At 41.4% G+C, this 15,010-nt stretch overlaps 3 protein-coding genes across 3 annotated transcripts in view; 1 reads left to right on the forward strand and 2 right to left on the reverse strand.

The window, feature by feature from the left end:
• LOC115736252 (transmembrane protein 53-B) overlaps window positions 1-15,010 on the reverse strand; it is a 391,123-nt gene that overhangs the window by 186,679 nt on the left and 189,434 nt on the right. The gene's annotated exons all lie outside the window — the stretch shown is intronic.
• Window positions 1,843-3,892, forward strand: LOC115736408 (peroxidase 72-like). The gene is made up of 4 exons (XM_030668109.2): window positions 1,843-2,342; window positions 2,653-2,844; window positions 2,986-3,151; window positions 3,309-3,892. Exons 1-4 carry the CDS (start codon window positions 2,115-2,117, stop codon window positions 3,725-3,727), a joined length of 1,005 nt encoding a protein of 334 aa, XP_030523969.1. The 5' UTR covers window positions 1,843-2,114; the 3' UTR covers window positions 3,728-3,892.
• On the reverse strand, window positions 4,151-7,036 carry LOC115736409 (50S ribosomal protein L7/L12). Its single transcript, XM_030668112.1, has 2 exons — window positions 6,460-7,036; window positions 4,151-4,693 (listed from the first exon to the last, which is right to left on the reverse strand). The coding sequence occupies exon 1, from the start codon at window positions 7,010-7,012 to the stop codon at window positions 6,461-6,463; it is 552 nt and encodes a 183-aa protein (XP_030523972.1). The 5' UTR covers window positions 7,013-7,036; the 3' UTR covers window positions 4,151-4,693; window position 6,460.

Here is a 15,010-nt window from a genome sequence, read left to right on the forward strand (position 1 = left end):
ATTCAAATAATAATCAAACAAGCAAAAGCCCCAAATCACAATTCAGAATATCTAATCCAAGCTCTGATATTAATTGTTGTAATATATAACACATGAAAATTAATCGGGATCTTGCAAATAAGTCAATGCGAAAAACACAGAAAAATAATGAGAAACGATAAAGAACACAAGAGATTACGTAGTTCGGTTCGAATATCGATACATACATTCACGGGGAGAGCCAGCAAGAATAATCCACTATAATCGGATAATCGGATTTAGAATCGATCAATATACTCATATTTTCCGTACCTAGATTATACCCAAATTCAAATTATTTACAGATAAAACAACTCTCAATTAGGTATGATAAAAACACTAAAGTCACGGAGCACAAATCGTGTATCTAGATTCCTCTCGTACGGCCGAGAAAGAAAGTCGCAATTTGTCCCTTTTCTTTCCTTCGCGGGGCGGTACTCTGTGCCGAAGAAAACCCTCGATTTCTCCACTATGCGGCTCGTCTTCTTTTTCGTGTGTGCACTGCACGCACATTTGAATAAAAGATCTAAACCCTTAACCTTTTTGTTGTTATCCTTCACTCCAATGGGGCCCACAAGCTTTCCTTTTGAACGACTAAAAGAGGAAGAGTCACACTTTTTTCTCAATGTTTGACTTGCATATAAATATACAATAAAATAAGTGTGCACCCTTTTCCTTATTTTGAAGTGGCAGAAAGCTTTTGCCCTCTTGTTTTTACTCTCTATCACATCCGCAATTAAATCCAAGGCAAACACGTCATACCCGAATTTAAACTCGAGGCACAATTCAACACTTTATTTTCTTGACTCGAGTAGATTCTTAAAACAAATTATGATAATCAGTGCTTTAAAAAAATAGGAATTAAAAAAAAAATTGGGGAATATTTTTTTTAACTACCCTGCGTAGAAAATACTCCTGGAAATTCAAACTCTCGAGACCCTGTCCAATGCATCCCGTCTCACACGTCAATGATTAAGGGGTCGTCCAGGTTTTGTCAAAGGAGCAGTTGAGCCTACTGCAGTAAGAAAATGAAGTCCGTTCCCTCGTGATAAAAAGAAGAAGAAGAAGAAGAAGAAGAAGTCCGTTCCGTGGCATGCTCTCCTGTCCATGGCATGCTGTCATGATCTTATTGACCAAGTAAACCGTTGGCATGCACGTTGGGGCCGTGTAAGACAAGTCTCAAGTCGAAAAATTAGTGTGGGGGTGACAGTTAATATATCATAATTAACATCGTAACTCATTTACTTAAATTTTTGAGTGAATATAGATCCAACTAGACATGTTCATGATATAGAATTTCGGCTCCTCCTTAGCGATCTCTCCAAGTGAAAGCGAGAGCAGAACTCACACCGAACTCATACGTGATAGAAGATTGTTAGAAAAGTCCCGCATGATTTAACCTTTTGAGTGAAGTTGGATCTAACTAGATACGTTGACGGACTCGTAAAGGTGGATTCAATGGGTTCAACTGAATATGCTAATAGGCTCGTGAACAACTTGGATTTGAGCTCTTTCTTGGCGATTTGCCGGAGTGAAGATATTGGACTTCCGCTGCGAACCCCCGATACCGACATTTCTACTTATTTGAATGATGTGGACCCAAAAGAGCTTCTAGTAGAGCGGTGGATGCTGATAGGTCCCCTGGAAACGACCTTGTCAAAAAGGAGAAGAAGGGGAGCTGCATATTGCGTGCATTGACCGTCCCTAATCCGGTGAGCTTTCTAGTTATTCTCAGTCGACGACCTCTTGTCATCATCACAACCTAAAAGCAGCAAAAAGGCATAGAAAATGAGCTAAAGTTTCCAATTTGTATGCCGGGAGCTCGAGAAATGGTGACACTGGTGAGGCTTACATAGGTTGAGTGGGCTAACAACTCCAATATGTTCTGAGATTTTCTGTTAGCAGCAGCATATGAAGCGGCTAGTCAGCCACCAACTCCAACTTTCTGTTCCTTGGGCTGATCCATACTTTCTCAGAGGAGACTTGTTGACTGAAGAAATCCTATATATAGAAACCCACTAAGGCACCGTATTTACCACATCACAAACACATAACCATCTGCTCCACATTTAGAAGGTTGTTTCCTTGAAGGGAAAATGAGTCAATCCAGGAATTTTCTCATCATTCTTTGTGTCCTTGCTCTGGCTCCCCTTAGCCTGTGTGGCAAGGCAGGTCCTGGGGGTTACCTTTATCCGCAGTTCTATGACCAATCTTGCCCCAAGGCTCCAGAGATAGTGAAGTCGGTGGTGGCCAAGGCCGTCGCGAGAGAGCCTCGCATGGCCGCCTCGCTCCTCCGCCTGCATTTCCACGATTGCTTCGTTAAGGTCAGCAGCGGCCGAGCAATCTCTCTAAGTAAAAGAGTCTCCATGTCTAAACTTCGGTTTCGAAAAAATTGCATGCTAGTACAGTCGCAGCGCCGCTCTCCCCATGTATAAAAACATTTTCTTGTACATGTGCTCTCTAAGTCGGCACTCTACGCGAAAAGCATACGTTCTCACCTATCTTTTTTCCTGGTTTAGAAGCTTCTTGATGCTTGGTGCATCAACTGGTACTCAATAGTGTTATTTTTCATCACCACAGTCGGGAGTAATCCACACTTACATTCTGCCGCGAATGTTTTCGATATTGTGACAGGGCTGCGACGCATCCTTATTGCTGGACAGCAGTGGGACGATAACCAGTGAGAAGAGGTCCGTCCCTAACAGGAAATCAGCCAGAGGCTTTGAAGTACTTGATGAGATCAAATCTGCACTTGAGAAGGAGTGCCCTCACACGGTGTCTTGTGCTGATCTCTTGGCCTTAGCTGCCAGAGACTCGACTGCTCTTGTAAGCAGATGTAGATATGTAGTCCCACAACTTCAAGAAGGAATTACGACTTTTTCACCTATAAAAGAGAAGAAAAACTGCCTTTTTGTTTCAATTTGAACGCCTAACAAGTTGCAAAGTACTGCTTGAATGTGTAAACAGACTGGTGGGCCTAGCTGGGTAGTGCCACTGGGAAGGAGGGACTCAAGAGGGGCAAGCCTGAGCGGCTCTAACAACAACATTCCTGCTCCAAACAACACTTTCCAGACCATTCTCACCAAGTTCAAGCTTCAAGGACTTGACATTGTTGATCTTGTTGCCCTCTCTGGTAAAACACTCAGAATTTCTTGACCTTAGTTTCGATTATAACATGAGATTCCGAGTTATAAAAGACTAAGTCGGACCCCCGTTACGATTGAAAATGTAGTCTTCGTGAAGTTGGATGTATTCTGAAATCAAAGATTTTGGCATCACCTATTACACAGGAAGCCACACAATTGGAAATGCAAGATGCACCACCTTCAGGCAGAGGCTCTACAACCAGACCGGCAATGGGCAGCCTGACTTCACGCTCGACCAATCCTACGCCACTCAGCTCCGTGCCCGCTGCCCGCAGTCCGGGGGTGACCAGAATCTCTTCTTCCTGGACTTCATCAGCCCGATAAAGTTCGACAACAGCTACTTTAAGAACCTGCTGGCTCACAAGGGGCTCCTGAGCTCCGACGAAGTCCTCGTGACAAAGAGCCAGGCATCGCTGGAGCTGGTGAAGCAGTACGCAGCGAACCAAGAGCTCTTCTTCGAGCAGTTCGCCAAGTCCATGGTCAAGATGGGCAACATCTCGCCATTGACAGGGTCGAGGGGAGAGATCAGGAAGCATTGTAGGAAGATCAATTCATACCAGTGAGAAGAAGAAATTTCCAATCTGGCAATTGAATTTACTTCTTCCGTTTCGGGAATGAATCAGTTTAATAATCTTAATTTGTTTGCTTTGTCCTACTCTGTTATGGCTGTTGTGCACTGGAATTGCAGAATCTCAATTTGTTGTTTTGAAGTCAATAATTTTCTTTTATAATGTCTTTGTTTTCTTCTCTTTTCTTGAATCAATTCCATTTCGAATCGGGCAGAGCTTGGATTTATCAAATCTAAAATTTATTTGGATATCCAGATGAAGAGTAGAGTACTTACATCAAATTGTTAGCTCAGTTCATTTCTCCACCTCGAACATTAATTTTTCTCGATTAACCATTAATTCGGTTGAAGGATGGAAATGGAATCTCACAACCCAAATATATTGATTGTAAATGACAAGCTGTGCACGAATCAATACAAAAGATATGAATTTACTTATTTCTCTCTGCATCTTCTCGTTCAAATGCGAACACAACACTAAATACGAACAACAATTTGTTGCAGTAACAAAACGACCTGAAAATGGCATATGAACTGGGACCAGTACTGAAATATCCATCAGAAGCTCCTTACATCGACCGCGCAACCATTGCTTCGAGGAATACTGCAATCTTACAGAGGATACACCTCACAAACAGTGGAAAGAAGCCACCGGGTATGTAATAACAAGGTCAGCAAGCCAGATCCCCCCTTCTGCTTTGTCCCACAGCAGGGTACAGATCTATAAGCAGAAAACAAACTTGAGGTTGATGGGTATGAAAAATGTCAACAGAGGTGCTTTTCCAAGTCTCATGAAAAAAAAATAAGCAGTTTGAACAAGGAAAGAGCCATGTTATGATGAAATAACAGCAATCTCCAAGCTCGGCAATAAAATTGCCACCAATGATATCGTTTAGCATCGCTTGCGCCAAATATTTCCCACGGTTCCACTGCTAGTGCTTTTTCACTTGCTTCAGTAAATCTGAAGAAGAACGAAAACATGAAAAAGCAGGTCTTAGACAAAAGAGCAGATATATGATGGAAGCATATCAAAGAGCATATTTGTCCGGTCAGTACTTAAAATTTCTGACAAAATTCGAGTGGTGTGCTCTATGACTGCAAAAATAAAGCTACAATAACCAATAAGCGTGCAAGGAGAACACAGAATAAGGCCTAAATACATCTTCCTGAGAATGATACATGAGATGCTCCCAACCAAAAACATGCTTTTAAACCACAAATAAGCAAGCTCTTTTACCAAAGGTAGTATGTCACAAAACAAGCAAAGATCTAAACTCAGCTTCCTAAATACTGACTACACACGATTGAAGATCTCACAATGCTTCAAAGCCTGTAAAACCATGCAGAAAATAGCTGGTTGGCCTCATCCCTACTGAAATTTGCCACAAGCCTCTTTCCGCTTTTGCTCTGTCTTTCTCACACAAACAAACGAAAAATGCAAGGTCCAACTACCTCAAAAGGACACAGCCTTACGGTCTCAGTTGACTAAGTCTGCTTGCCTTAACATATCGAATCTGGCATGCTCAAAAGGGCACAACCTTACGGTCTCAGTTGGCTAAGTCTTCTTGCCTTAACATATTGAATCTTTGGAGTAGCTGTAACTTTAAGTATCAGATGCTACTAAATGCATCATCCTTGGTCTTGGTCTGTGGCCCAGGATATTCATCATGTATAACTTTACTTTCCCTAAATTGTAGAACATTAACACAAAATGATTACGCAAAGTAGCAGAAAAGCTCGTATTTTGCTGAAAAAGCGATCACTTCAAGATTTCTTCACATATTCCCGCTACAATTAATCAACAAAATTCACTAGAAAACATTCTTTTCAATCAATAAAAAGAGGATATAAGCAACAAGCTAGTCTGTAGTTTTTAAATTAAATCATTTTTTAGTCAAAATAACAGCTTTAAACTGAAGTCCCATCGCACTTGCTCTATGTTACACTCCTATAAAGTCCCCAAGTAGATATTCAAAAGGAAGATTGGAAGACAACAAGGTGCAATTACAAGTAGTTATAATAAAAAAGCGCGCCCTTCTGCCAACCCTTATGCACCTTGCCATCTCTGATTCTCTAAACATGGTGCAACACAACAACTGCCCCACCACCTTTCTTGCAATGAAGAGATAGACCCATCCCTGTACCACTGCATTTATAAGACCTTCAAATTGTTGGGCTCAGGTAGGTTGATCCAAGAGAACTCGGCTGGAGGGGTAAAGAAATGAAAGCAAAAAAGAAAAGCAGAATCAAGTTGTGGTGATATTATTGATCGTTTAGGATTATGGAGCAAAATATGCTACGTAGGTTATGATTTGGAACAAAGAGGAAAGCCAGTCTCTTGACCGTGGCAATGAACTCAGCCAGAAAAAAAGGAAAGAACTTGTGGTTATGCCCTTCACTCAAGTGTGGTTTGCCAAGTCTCCAAACACACCATCCGCTAGGCACTTGTCTAGATCAAATCGTGCTCATCCAATCCATCCATATTATCTCCCCACGGCAACTTTCGTAGACATTACCGCCAATGATCCAATTGAGACACTTTCATCCCGCAAATACTTGGACTTAATGTTGAAGCGCGAATTATATGCAACACGAAATGTCAACCAAACCACTTGCTTCAATGCTTGGTCGAAATCAAATCATTTGCATAAGCAGACACACAAAATTGGTGCACGAAATGCAGCAAGTAGAAATTTTCAGAAAAGCAAATGAACACTGATTCATTACCTCACTCCATAGTAACTTTGGCACCAACTTCCTTCATCTTCTCCATGATCTTCTCCGCCTCTTCCTTCGCCACGCCCTTCTTCAACAGCGTCGGGGCCTTCTCCACCAAGTCCTTGGCCTCCTTCAGCCCCAAGTCCGTGCACGCCCGCACCTCCTTAATCACCTTGATCTTCGCGGCGGCGTCGAAGCCCTCCAGCTTCAGGTCGAACGCCGTCTTCTCCGCCTTCTTCTCGACCGGCGCGGCGGCCCCGGCTCCCGCCCTCCCGGTTCCTCGCACCGCGAACCCCATCCCGGGCATCATGACCACCATGGTCGGCATATCCTCGATGCCCATCTTCTTGCGCAGCTCCTCCGCGAGGTCGGAGACCTCAAGGAGCGTGAGGGCGGAGACCTCGTCGATGATGGCGGAGACGCGGTCGGAGGGAGGAGGGCGCCTCGACTGCTCCGGCGAGGCCGAACAGAACTCGCGGTTGAGGGAGTGGATGGAGGGAAAGGGTCGGAGAGGACGGTGGATGCGGGTCAAGTGCGGGGAAATCGATCGGAGAAACCTCATTCTTCTTGAACGCTATGTGAACGAGAACAACATCAGATTGAAGAGCGAGAGGGCGAGAGATAGGCTTCAATGGAGAGGAATGGAGGAGTGTCGTTGGAGACTGAAGTGGAAGTGATGAATTTGCATCGTCGTCGTCGTCTTCGTTCCGTCGCGCTGGCTGGGCATAAACCCTACGGGGAAGGAGGCTTTTGCAAGCGATACGGGTCGAGTTCGGGTTCAAGTATGTCGGATTGGGGTTTATACGAGTCTTTTTTTCTTTTTTTGGTCGAAGGGTTCATACGAGTCTGAATCATCATAAACTGTCGGAAAATTTACAATTAAGGGTCTGATATCAAAACAACAAAAGCTGTGACGTCCCAGGACGCGTCGTGTTCGGGTTCCACCCTCGTCTTTCTCTTTTCCATTTCATTAGCGACGTGCGAAAACATATAGACAACTACAAGAACTATTAAGTACACAGAAGGTACAACTTTTGTTTACTATGCATCAAAATATTTTACATAGCCCCGTAGGGCTTCGTCCAACTATCATTACCCTATTTTCACATATTATCCGGTCTATCAAAAGACCGGAGAACCTAGCACCACTACCGATGACAACCTCCCAAAATTAGTTCTCTTTTTGTGGCATGTTATTTAACTGTGATTGGCGGCTCCGCTACTAAGTCCTGTCGGACCATTGTAACTTGAGAGGGGCCCGCATTCGACTCCATTAACAATCAAATACCACATTGAAAAATGATATGAGATACGCTTTACCAACCCCACTTTTACTAGCACAATAGAATCATATCGTCCATAGAGTGCTTCCTCGTCCACATCAAATACATCTACAGAGATCATTCAAAGGGTGGGTTTCACAAGAACCTATACCTACAAATCTGAAAAAATAATAGAGTGAGACAAAGCCCGGTAAGTAAAGTCGCTAGTTCCAGGATAAGAAAATAGCTCGACGTCTAACCGGTCGCATTAGTCACAAAGCCAATTCTATAACATATCAATAGCAAATGCAATACCAACTATTTACTATATATACGAAGAATATATATGTCAACTACGATTACGAGAATGCATAAATATGAGCACGCATGCATGAACTTTTTATAGCATCATCATCGTCCCAAATGGTCCCTCCGACATCAACTAGGCATCACACTTCGCGGCATCTCGAAACTCCCTGCTCGGGGTCCTCTCGGCTTAACTAAGGCATCGCCCACTACTAGTGACATCCCGAAATTCTCCTCAAGGCATCCCGCAACCGAGATGGGGCATCTCCGTCACCTCGATCGATGAAAGAACTTATCTTTTCTTAGTGTCCACACAATCATGATGTTAGCATCTAATAGGTGTATTATCTTGAACTTTAGGAATAACACAAACATCGAACATATAACATAAAACCACACGTACATAACTTGCGTAAACAAACACATATTAATCAAAATACAACTACATAAAACTATAGATATGCTTGTCTTAACATGTATGCTCGTCTACACCTAGCAAGATTTTTCCTTCATAAACAAATATATGTCATGGACAAACTATCATATATTCTTGCTCTAACGACCTCTATATGCATAACCGGACTTGAGCACCGAACCCATCGCCTTAGCCTAGAACTAGAGACTCCACTTACCTTGCGAGATAAGACCGAACCAAGCTCGGATGTGGGCAGTGACAATGAGCCGAGAGAGACTGAGAGAGAGAGAGAGAGAGAGAGAGAGAGAGCGGGGGGAAGGGGGGGAAGGGGAGCGGGGGGGCGAATTTTTAGGTGAGTGAGTCCTTTTAAGAGTCTTTGGCAATTATTCCTCCACGTGACTATAGGTTACGTGGCCCAATCCAAAATCGTTAAATGTTGGTCTAAATGCAAGAGTTGGCATTCTAGGTTTGTAGGTTCGATGATTACATCAAGATAATTGGTTTCTATCCATCCATGTGGCCTCTTTATTAATGAAACTATGATAATATCATGATAGCCCTAAATTCTCTAAGATATATTATACTTAGGTGGTCCAATAGAAAAGCTCATTTATCCCTTCATGATGAGATCTTGTCCTATATACATAATTTAGGATTAGTTGGTCCAATACTAAATCTTTGGATCTTGGTCTACTTCTAAAAGATAACAATGTAGTTTTCTAGAGCTATAATTGCCCCAAAAGACTTAGTGGAGATGCTTCTATGTGCCCCATTCATTGCCCACCCTAGGTTGCACGTGATTACCCTTAGATTTTATAAGATAAAGTGGACCCAAGTGGTCCAATAAAAAGAGTCTATTAGTTTATTCATTATGAATTTTGTCTTATGCAAATAAAGATTAGTTTATGTGATCCAAAAAGAGTAGATTATTTGGATGGTTTGAATATTTAGTCATGATGACATCAAGTAGTCATGATGATATTAATATTCTAATTCTAGAAAAATCTCCGGCTTTCTAATTTTCCTACTCACCTTGGACATTAGTAATTGTGGGGTACAAGCTTTGTAAAATTCTAATGTTGGTCAGCTTGTTTTTTCATTGATCTACCGTCGTTCGGCCGAATCCTCACCGCCGCGAGCTTGGCCGCCGACGTTACCAATCGGTCGCCGCGATCGCTGGGGTCGTTGGGGCCGCCGGTGTCATTGGACACCGAGTCCACTTAGGTTGGTTCTCGATATCAGCTTATATCATATTAATTTTAGAGTCGAATTTTTGGCCTATTGATTATTTTATTTTCTAATTCAAAACGTTTATAACTAGATTATGTAAGATAAATTTTCGAATGTCACAATTGTATCCCGCAATTGAGACGGGGCATTTCCGTCACCTCGAGCGACGAAGGATTTTATCTTTTCTTAGTGTCCACACAATCATGATGTTCGCATCCATTATGTGTATTATCTTGAACTTTAGCGATAACACGATCACCGAACATATAACATAAAACCATATACATACATAACTTGCGTAAACAAACTCATATTAGTCAAAATACAACTGCATAAAACTATAGATATGCTTGTCTTAGTACGTGTTCTCATCTAAGCCTAGCAAGATTCTTCCTCCATAAATAAATCTATGTCATACATAAACTATCATATATTCTTGCTCTAACGACTTCTACACACATAACCGGACTCGAGCACCGAACCCATCGCCTTAACCTAGAGCTAAAGACTCCACTTATCTCGAGAGATAAGACCGAACCAAGCTCGAACGTGGGTGGTGACAATGAGCAATCGAGAGGGTGAGAGAAGAGAGTGGTGTGATTGAGAGGGAGAGATGGAGGGAGAGTGATATATATATATAGGGTGTGTAGGGTGCCAAATTTTTGGGTAAGTGAGTCCTTTTAAGAGGCTTTGACAATCATTCCTCCTCATGATTATAAGCTAAAGGGCCCAATTCAAAATCGTGTAGGGTGCCGAATTTTTGGGGAAGTGAGTCCTTTTAAGAATGTTTGGCAATCATTCCTCCTCATGATTATAGGTTGAGTGACCCAATCCAAAATCATGAAATGTTGGTGTAAATGCAAGAGTTGGCATCCTAGTTTTGATGTAATCATTAAACCTACAAAACTAGGATGCCGGCTCTTGCATTTAGACTAACATTTCATGATTTTGGATTGGGCCACTTAGCCTATAATCATGAGGGGGAATGATTGCCAAAAACTCTTAAAAGGACTTACTCACCCAAAAATTTGGTACCCTACACGCTCTCTCTCTCTCTCTCTCTCTCTCTCTCTCTCTCTCTCTCATGCATGCCACTCTCTCCTCTCAGCTGCTCTTTGTCATCGCCCACGTCTAAGGTTGGTCCGGTCTCATCTCGCGAGATAAGTGGAGTCTCTAACTCTATGCTAAGGTGATGGGTTTGGTGCTCGAGTCCGATTATGCATATAAAGGTCATTCGAACAAGAATATATGACAGTTTATGCATGACGTAGATTTGTTTCAACATCAAATCAACATCACATTTATCCCAAACTAGTTGGGATCGGCGGTCGATGAACCCAAAAATAAATAAAATAAAAGTAAGACTGATTGAAGGAAAAGAAATAATTATATAAAAATAAATATATATATGGAAAAAGGACTAAAAAGGATAGTCTAGAATATTGGAATTCTGCCCTTCTACAATATTAATAGCTTTCCTCCACTCTGTCCTAAGACAAACCGTACGCCAATTTATTTTCCACTTCATTAAATCTTGTTTTACTACTTTCCCCAGGTAAGTTTCGGCCGATTTCTTCCTTTTTTCATGTCATGCTCTCGGTAATAAACTTCTGCTCTTACCGAAGCATCTAGGGATCTTCGAAGAATATGCCCAAACCATCTCAATCTCATCTTTTCTGCCATTGGTAGGGGTGTGCAACCGGACCGGGTTTACCCGAAACCCGGATCGGACCACCTGAAAAATAGGGTCGGGAATTGGTTCCTGCTCAAATCGGTCATGGAACCGGTTCCAATATTTGAGAACCGATTGAAACAGGTCCGATTCTCGGTTCTAGGTGAAGACCCACCCGAACCAATTTTAGAACCTATTTTAGCTATTGTTTAAAAAAAAATATCTCGCTTCTTTTGCCAACCTTGCCAACCTTGCGAGTTTCAAAGTGGGCTTCGAGTCTTTTGACTTGTAAGACAAAAATGAGAGATTATTACCAAATTTTGGTAGTAGTGCGATAGGAAGAATTGTACTTGTTAATTCAGCGTTTTGTAGGATCATTATTGCTTTTGGTGGATTGTAACTTCTATTATTATATTTTAGATTGTTGCTTTTGATGGATTGTCATTTTTATTGCTCATATCGGAGATTGTTGCTTTTGGCGGATAATGAGTTTTATTATCAACCTTATACTTTGGATCATTTCATTGATACTTATATTATTTTGATGGAAAAAATGAAATCAGAAAAAGAAACAAAAAGAAAACAGGTTCTCGGGTAGAACGTAAAACCGGATCGAAAAACAAGTTCTAGGACAAATAGGGTCGATTCTCGATTCCAAAAATGGGGAACCGATTATAATAGGATCGGTTTCGGGGTCTAGGTCTGGACCCTATCCACCCAGCCCATGCTTACCCCTAGCTACCGGTACTACTCTAACTTTTCATCGAATATCTTCTTTTCTTATCTTATCCTTCCTTATATGACCACGCATCTACCTTAACATCCTCATTTTCGCTACTCCCATTTTGTGCTCATGTTGTCTCTATGCTGGCTAACATTCAGCTTCGTATAGCAAGACAGGCCTTACCGTTGTTCTACAAAATTTTCCTTTTAGCTTGAGAGGAATTTTGCGTTCACACAAAAATCCTAATGCATTGCGCCATTTCATCCAACCTGCTCCGATTCTATGGCTTACATCCTCATCAATCTCTCCCCCCTTTTGCAATATTGATCCCAGATATCTAAAAGTATCTTTCTTGGGTACCTCCTGTCCGAGCATATTCACGGATTCTTAATCTCCTCCTCTTGCCGTGTCGAACTCACACTTCATGACATAGATTTGTTTATAAAGGAAAATTCTTGCTAGGTTTAGACGAGCATACGTACCAAGACAATCATCTCTATAATTTTATATAGTTGTATTTTGATTAATATATTTTTTTTTGCGCAAGTTATGTAAATGTGTGGTTTTATGTTATATATTCGATGTTCGTGTTATCGCTAAAGTTCAAGATGATGCACCTATTGGATGCGAACATCATGATTGCGTGGACACTAAGAAAATATAAGATCCTTTACCACTCAAGGTGATGGAGATGCCCCTTTTCGGTTGCCGGATGCCCCACATCAACGGGATGCTCCGGGAGAGTTTCAGGATGCCGCCAATAGTGGGCAATGCCTTGATTGAGCCAAGAGGATCTCGAACCGAGTGTTCCAAGATGCCGCAAAGTGCGATAACTACTTGATACCAAAGGGACCGATTGATACTGGGACGATGATGATGCTATAAAAAGTTCATGCATGCGTGCTTATATTTATGCATTTTTGTAATCGTAATCTACGTATATATTCTATGTATACATAGTAAACAATTGGTATTGCATTTGCTATGGATCTATTATCGACTTGGCTTTGTGAATAATGCAACTAGTTAGATGTCAAACTATTTTCTTATCCTAGAATTAGCTACTTTACTTATTGAGCGTTGTCTCACCCCATTATTTTTTCAGATTTATAGGTATGGGTTCTTCTGAAGCCCCATTCTTTGGCACACCAATTAATATTGAAATGACCTCTGTGGATGCATTTGACGTGGACGAGGAAGCACTCTACCGACGATACGATTCCATTGTGTAGGTGAAAGTAGGGTTGGCAGAGCGTATCCCACATCACTTTTCAGCATAGTATCTAATTGCCAATGGAGTTGAACTCGGGCCCCTTCTGAGTTACCATGGTCAAACTAGACCTAGTAGCAAAGGCGCCCGCCACAGTTAAATAACATGCCACGGAGGGGGAACCAATTTTGGGAGGTTGTCATCGGTAGCGGTGTTAGGTTCTCCAATCTTTTGATATGGCTGATACTATATGAAAATAGCGTAATAGTAGTTAGATGAAGCCTTAGAGGGCTATGTAAAATATTTTGATGCATAGTAAATAAAAGTTGTATCTTCTGTGACACCCGAAAATGTATCCTATGTAATTTAGCTATAAAGCTTTTGAATAAAAGAATGGATAGGTCGAAAAAAAAATTGACTCTAAAATTTATATGATATAAGCTAATATCGGGAACCAACCCAAAGCGGACTCGGCGTCCAATGATACCGGCGGCCCCGATGACCCCGACGATTGTGTCGGCCGATATAGTAACACTGTTGGCCAAGCTCACGGCGGCGACGACGACAAGGATTCGGCTGAACAACGGCATATCAATGAAAATACAAGTGGACCAAACTTAGAATTTTACAAAGCTTGTACTCCACGGACACTAGTGTCCAAGGTGAGTAGAAAAATTAGAAATTCAAAGATTTATCTAGAATTAGAATCTTAATGTCATCATGACTAAATATTCAAACCATCCAAGTAATCTTCTCCTATTTGACCACATAAACTAGTCTTTATTTGCATAAGACAAAACTCATAATGAATAAACTGACACTCTTTTTATTGGACTACTTGGGTCCAAATTATCTTATAAAATCTAAGGGTAATCACGTGCAACCTAGGGTGGGCAATGAAGGGGGCGCATGGAAGCATCTCCACCAAGTCTTTTGGGGCAATTATAACTCTAGAAAACTAGGTTGTTATCCTTTAAAAGTAAACCAACACCCAAAGGCTTAATATTAGATCACCTAAGCCTAATATTATGTATATAGAATAAGATCTCATATGAAGGAACAAATGGGCTCTTTCTATTGGACCACCTAAGTCTAAGATATCTTAGAGAATCTAGAACTATCATGATATTATCATAACTTCATTAATAAAGAGGCCACGGGGCTATATACCAATCAATTATCTTGACGTAATCATTAAACCTACAAATTTAGGATGCAAACTCTTGCACTTAGACCAACATTTAACGATTTTGGATTGGGCTACTTAACCTATAATCATGAGGAGGAATGATTACCAAAGGCTCTTAAAAGGACTCACTCACCCAAAAATTTGGCACTGTACATGCCCTCTCTCTCTCTCTCTCTCTCTCTCTCTCTCTCTCTCTCTCTCTCTCTCTCTCTCTCTCTCTCTCTCTCTCTCTCTCGTGCACATCATTCTCTCCTCTTACCCTCTCGGCTGCTCATTGTCGCCGCCCACGTCCAAAGTTGGTCCGGCCTCATCTCGCGAGGTAAGTGGAGTCTCTAGCTCTCGACTAAGGCGATGGGTTCGATGTTTGAGTCCAGTTATGCATATAGAGGTCATTAGAGCAAGAATATATGATAATTTATGCATGACGTAGATTTATTTATGAAAGAAAAATCTTGCTAGGTTTAGACGAGTATACGCACTAAGGCAAGCATCTTTATAGTTTTATGTAGTTGTATTTTGATTAATATATTTTTGTTTACGCAAGTTATGTAC

The sequence above is a fragment of the Rhodamnia argentea genome, chromosome 11 (assembly GCF_020921035.1).
Source record: "Rhodamnia argentea isolate NSW1041297 chromosome 11, ASM2092103v1, whole genome shotgun sequence".
Classification (NCBI taxonomy): Eukaryota; Viridiplantae; Streptophyta; class Magnoliopsida; order Myrtales; family Myrtaceae; genus Rhodamnia; species Rhodamnia argentea.

Coding starts and splice junctions, on each gene's coding strand:
- LOC115736408 (XM_030668109.2), top strand. CDS start 2,115: ATGAGTCAATCCAGGAATTTTCTCATCATTCTTTGTGTCCTTGCTCTG. Junction 2,343..2,652: donor TCCACGATTGCTTCGTTAAG/GTCAGCAGCGGC, acceptor ATATTGTGACAG/GGCTGCGACGCATCCTTATT. Junction 3,152..3,308: donor TGATCTTGTTGCCCTCTCTG/GTAAAACACTCA, acceptor CCTATTACACAG/GAAGCCACACAATTGGAAAT.
- LOC115736409 (XM_030668112.1), bottom strand. CDS start 7,012: ATGAGGTTTCTCCGATCGATTTCCCCGCACTTGACCCGCATCCACCGT.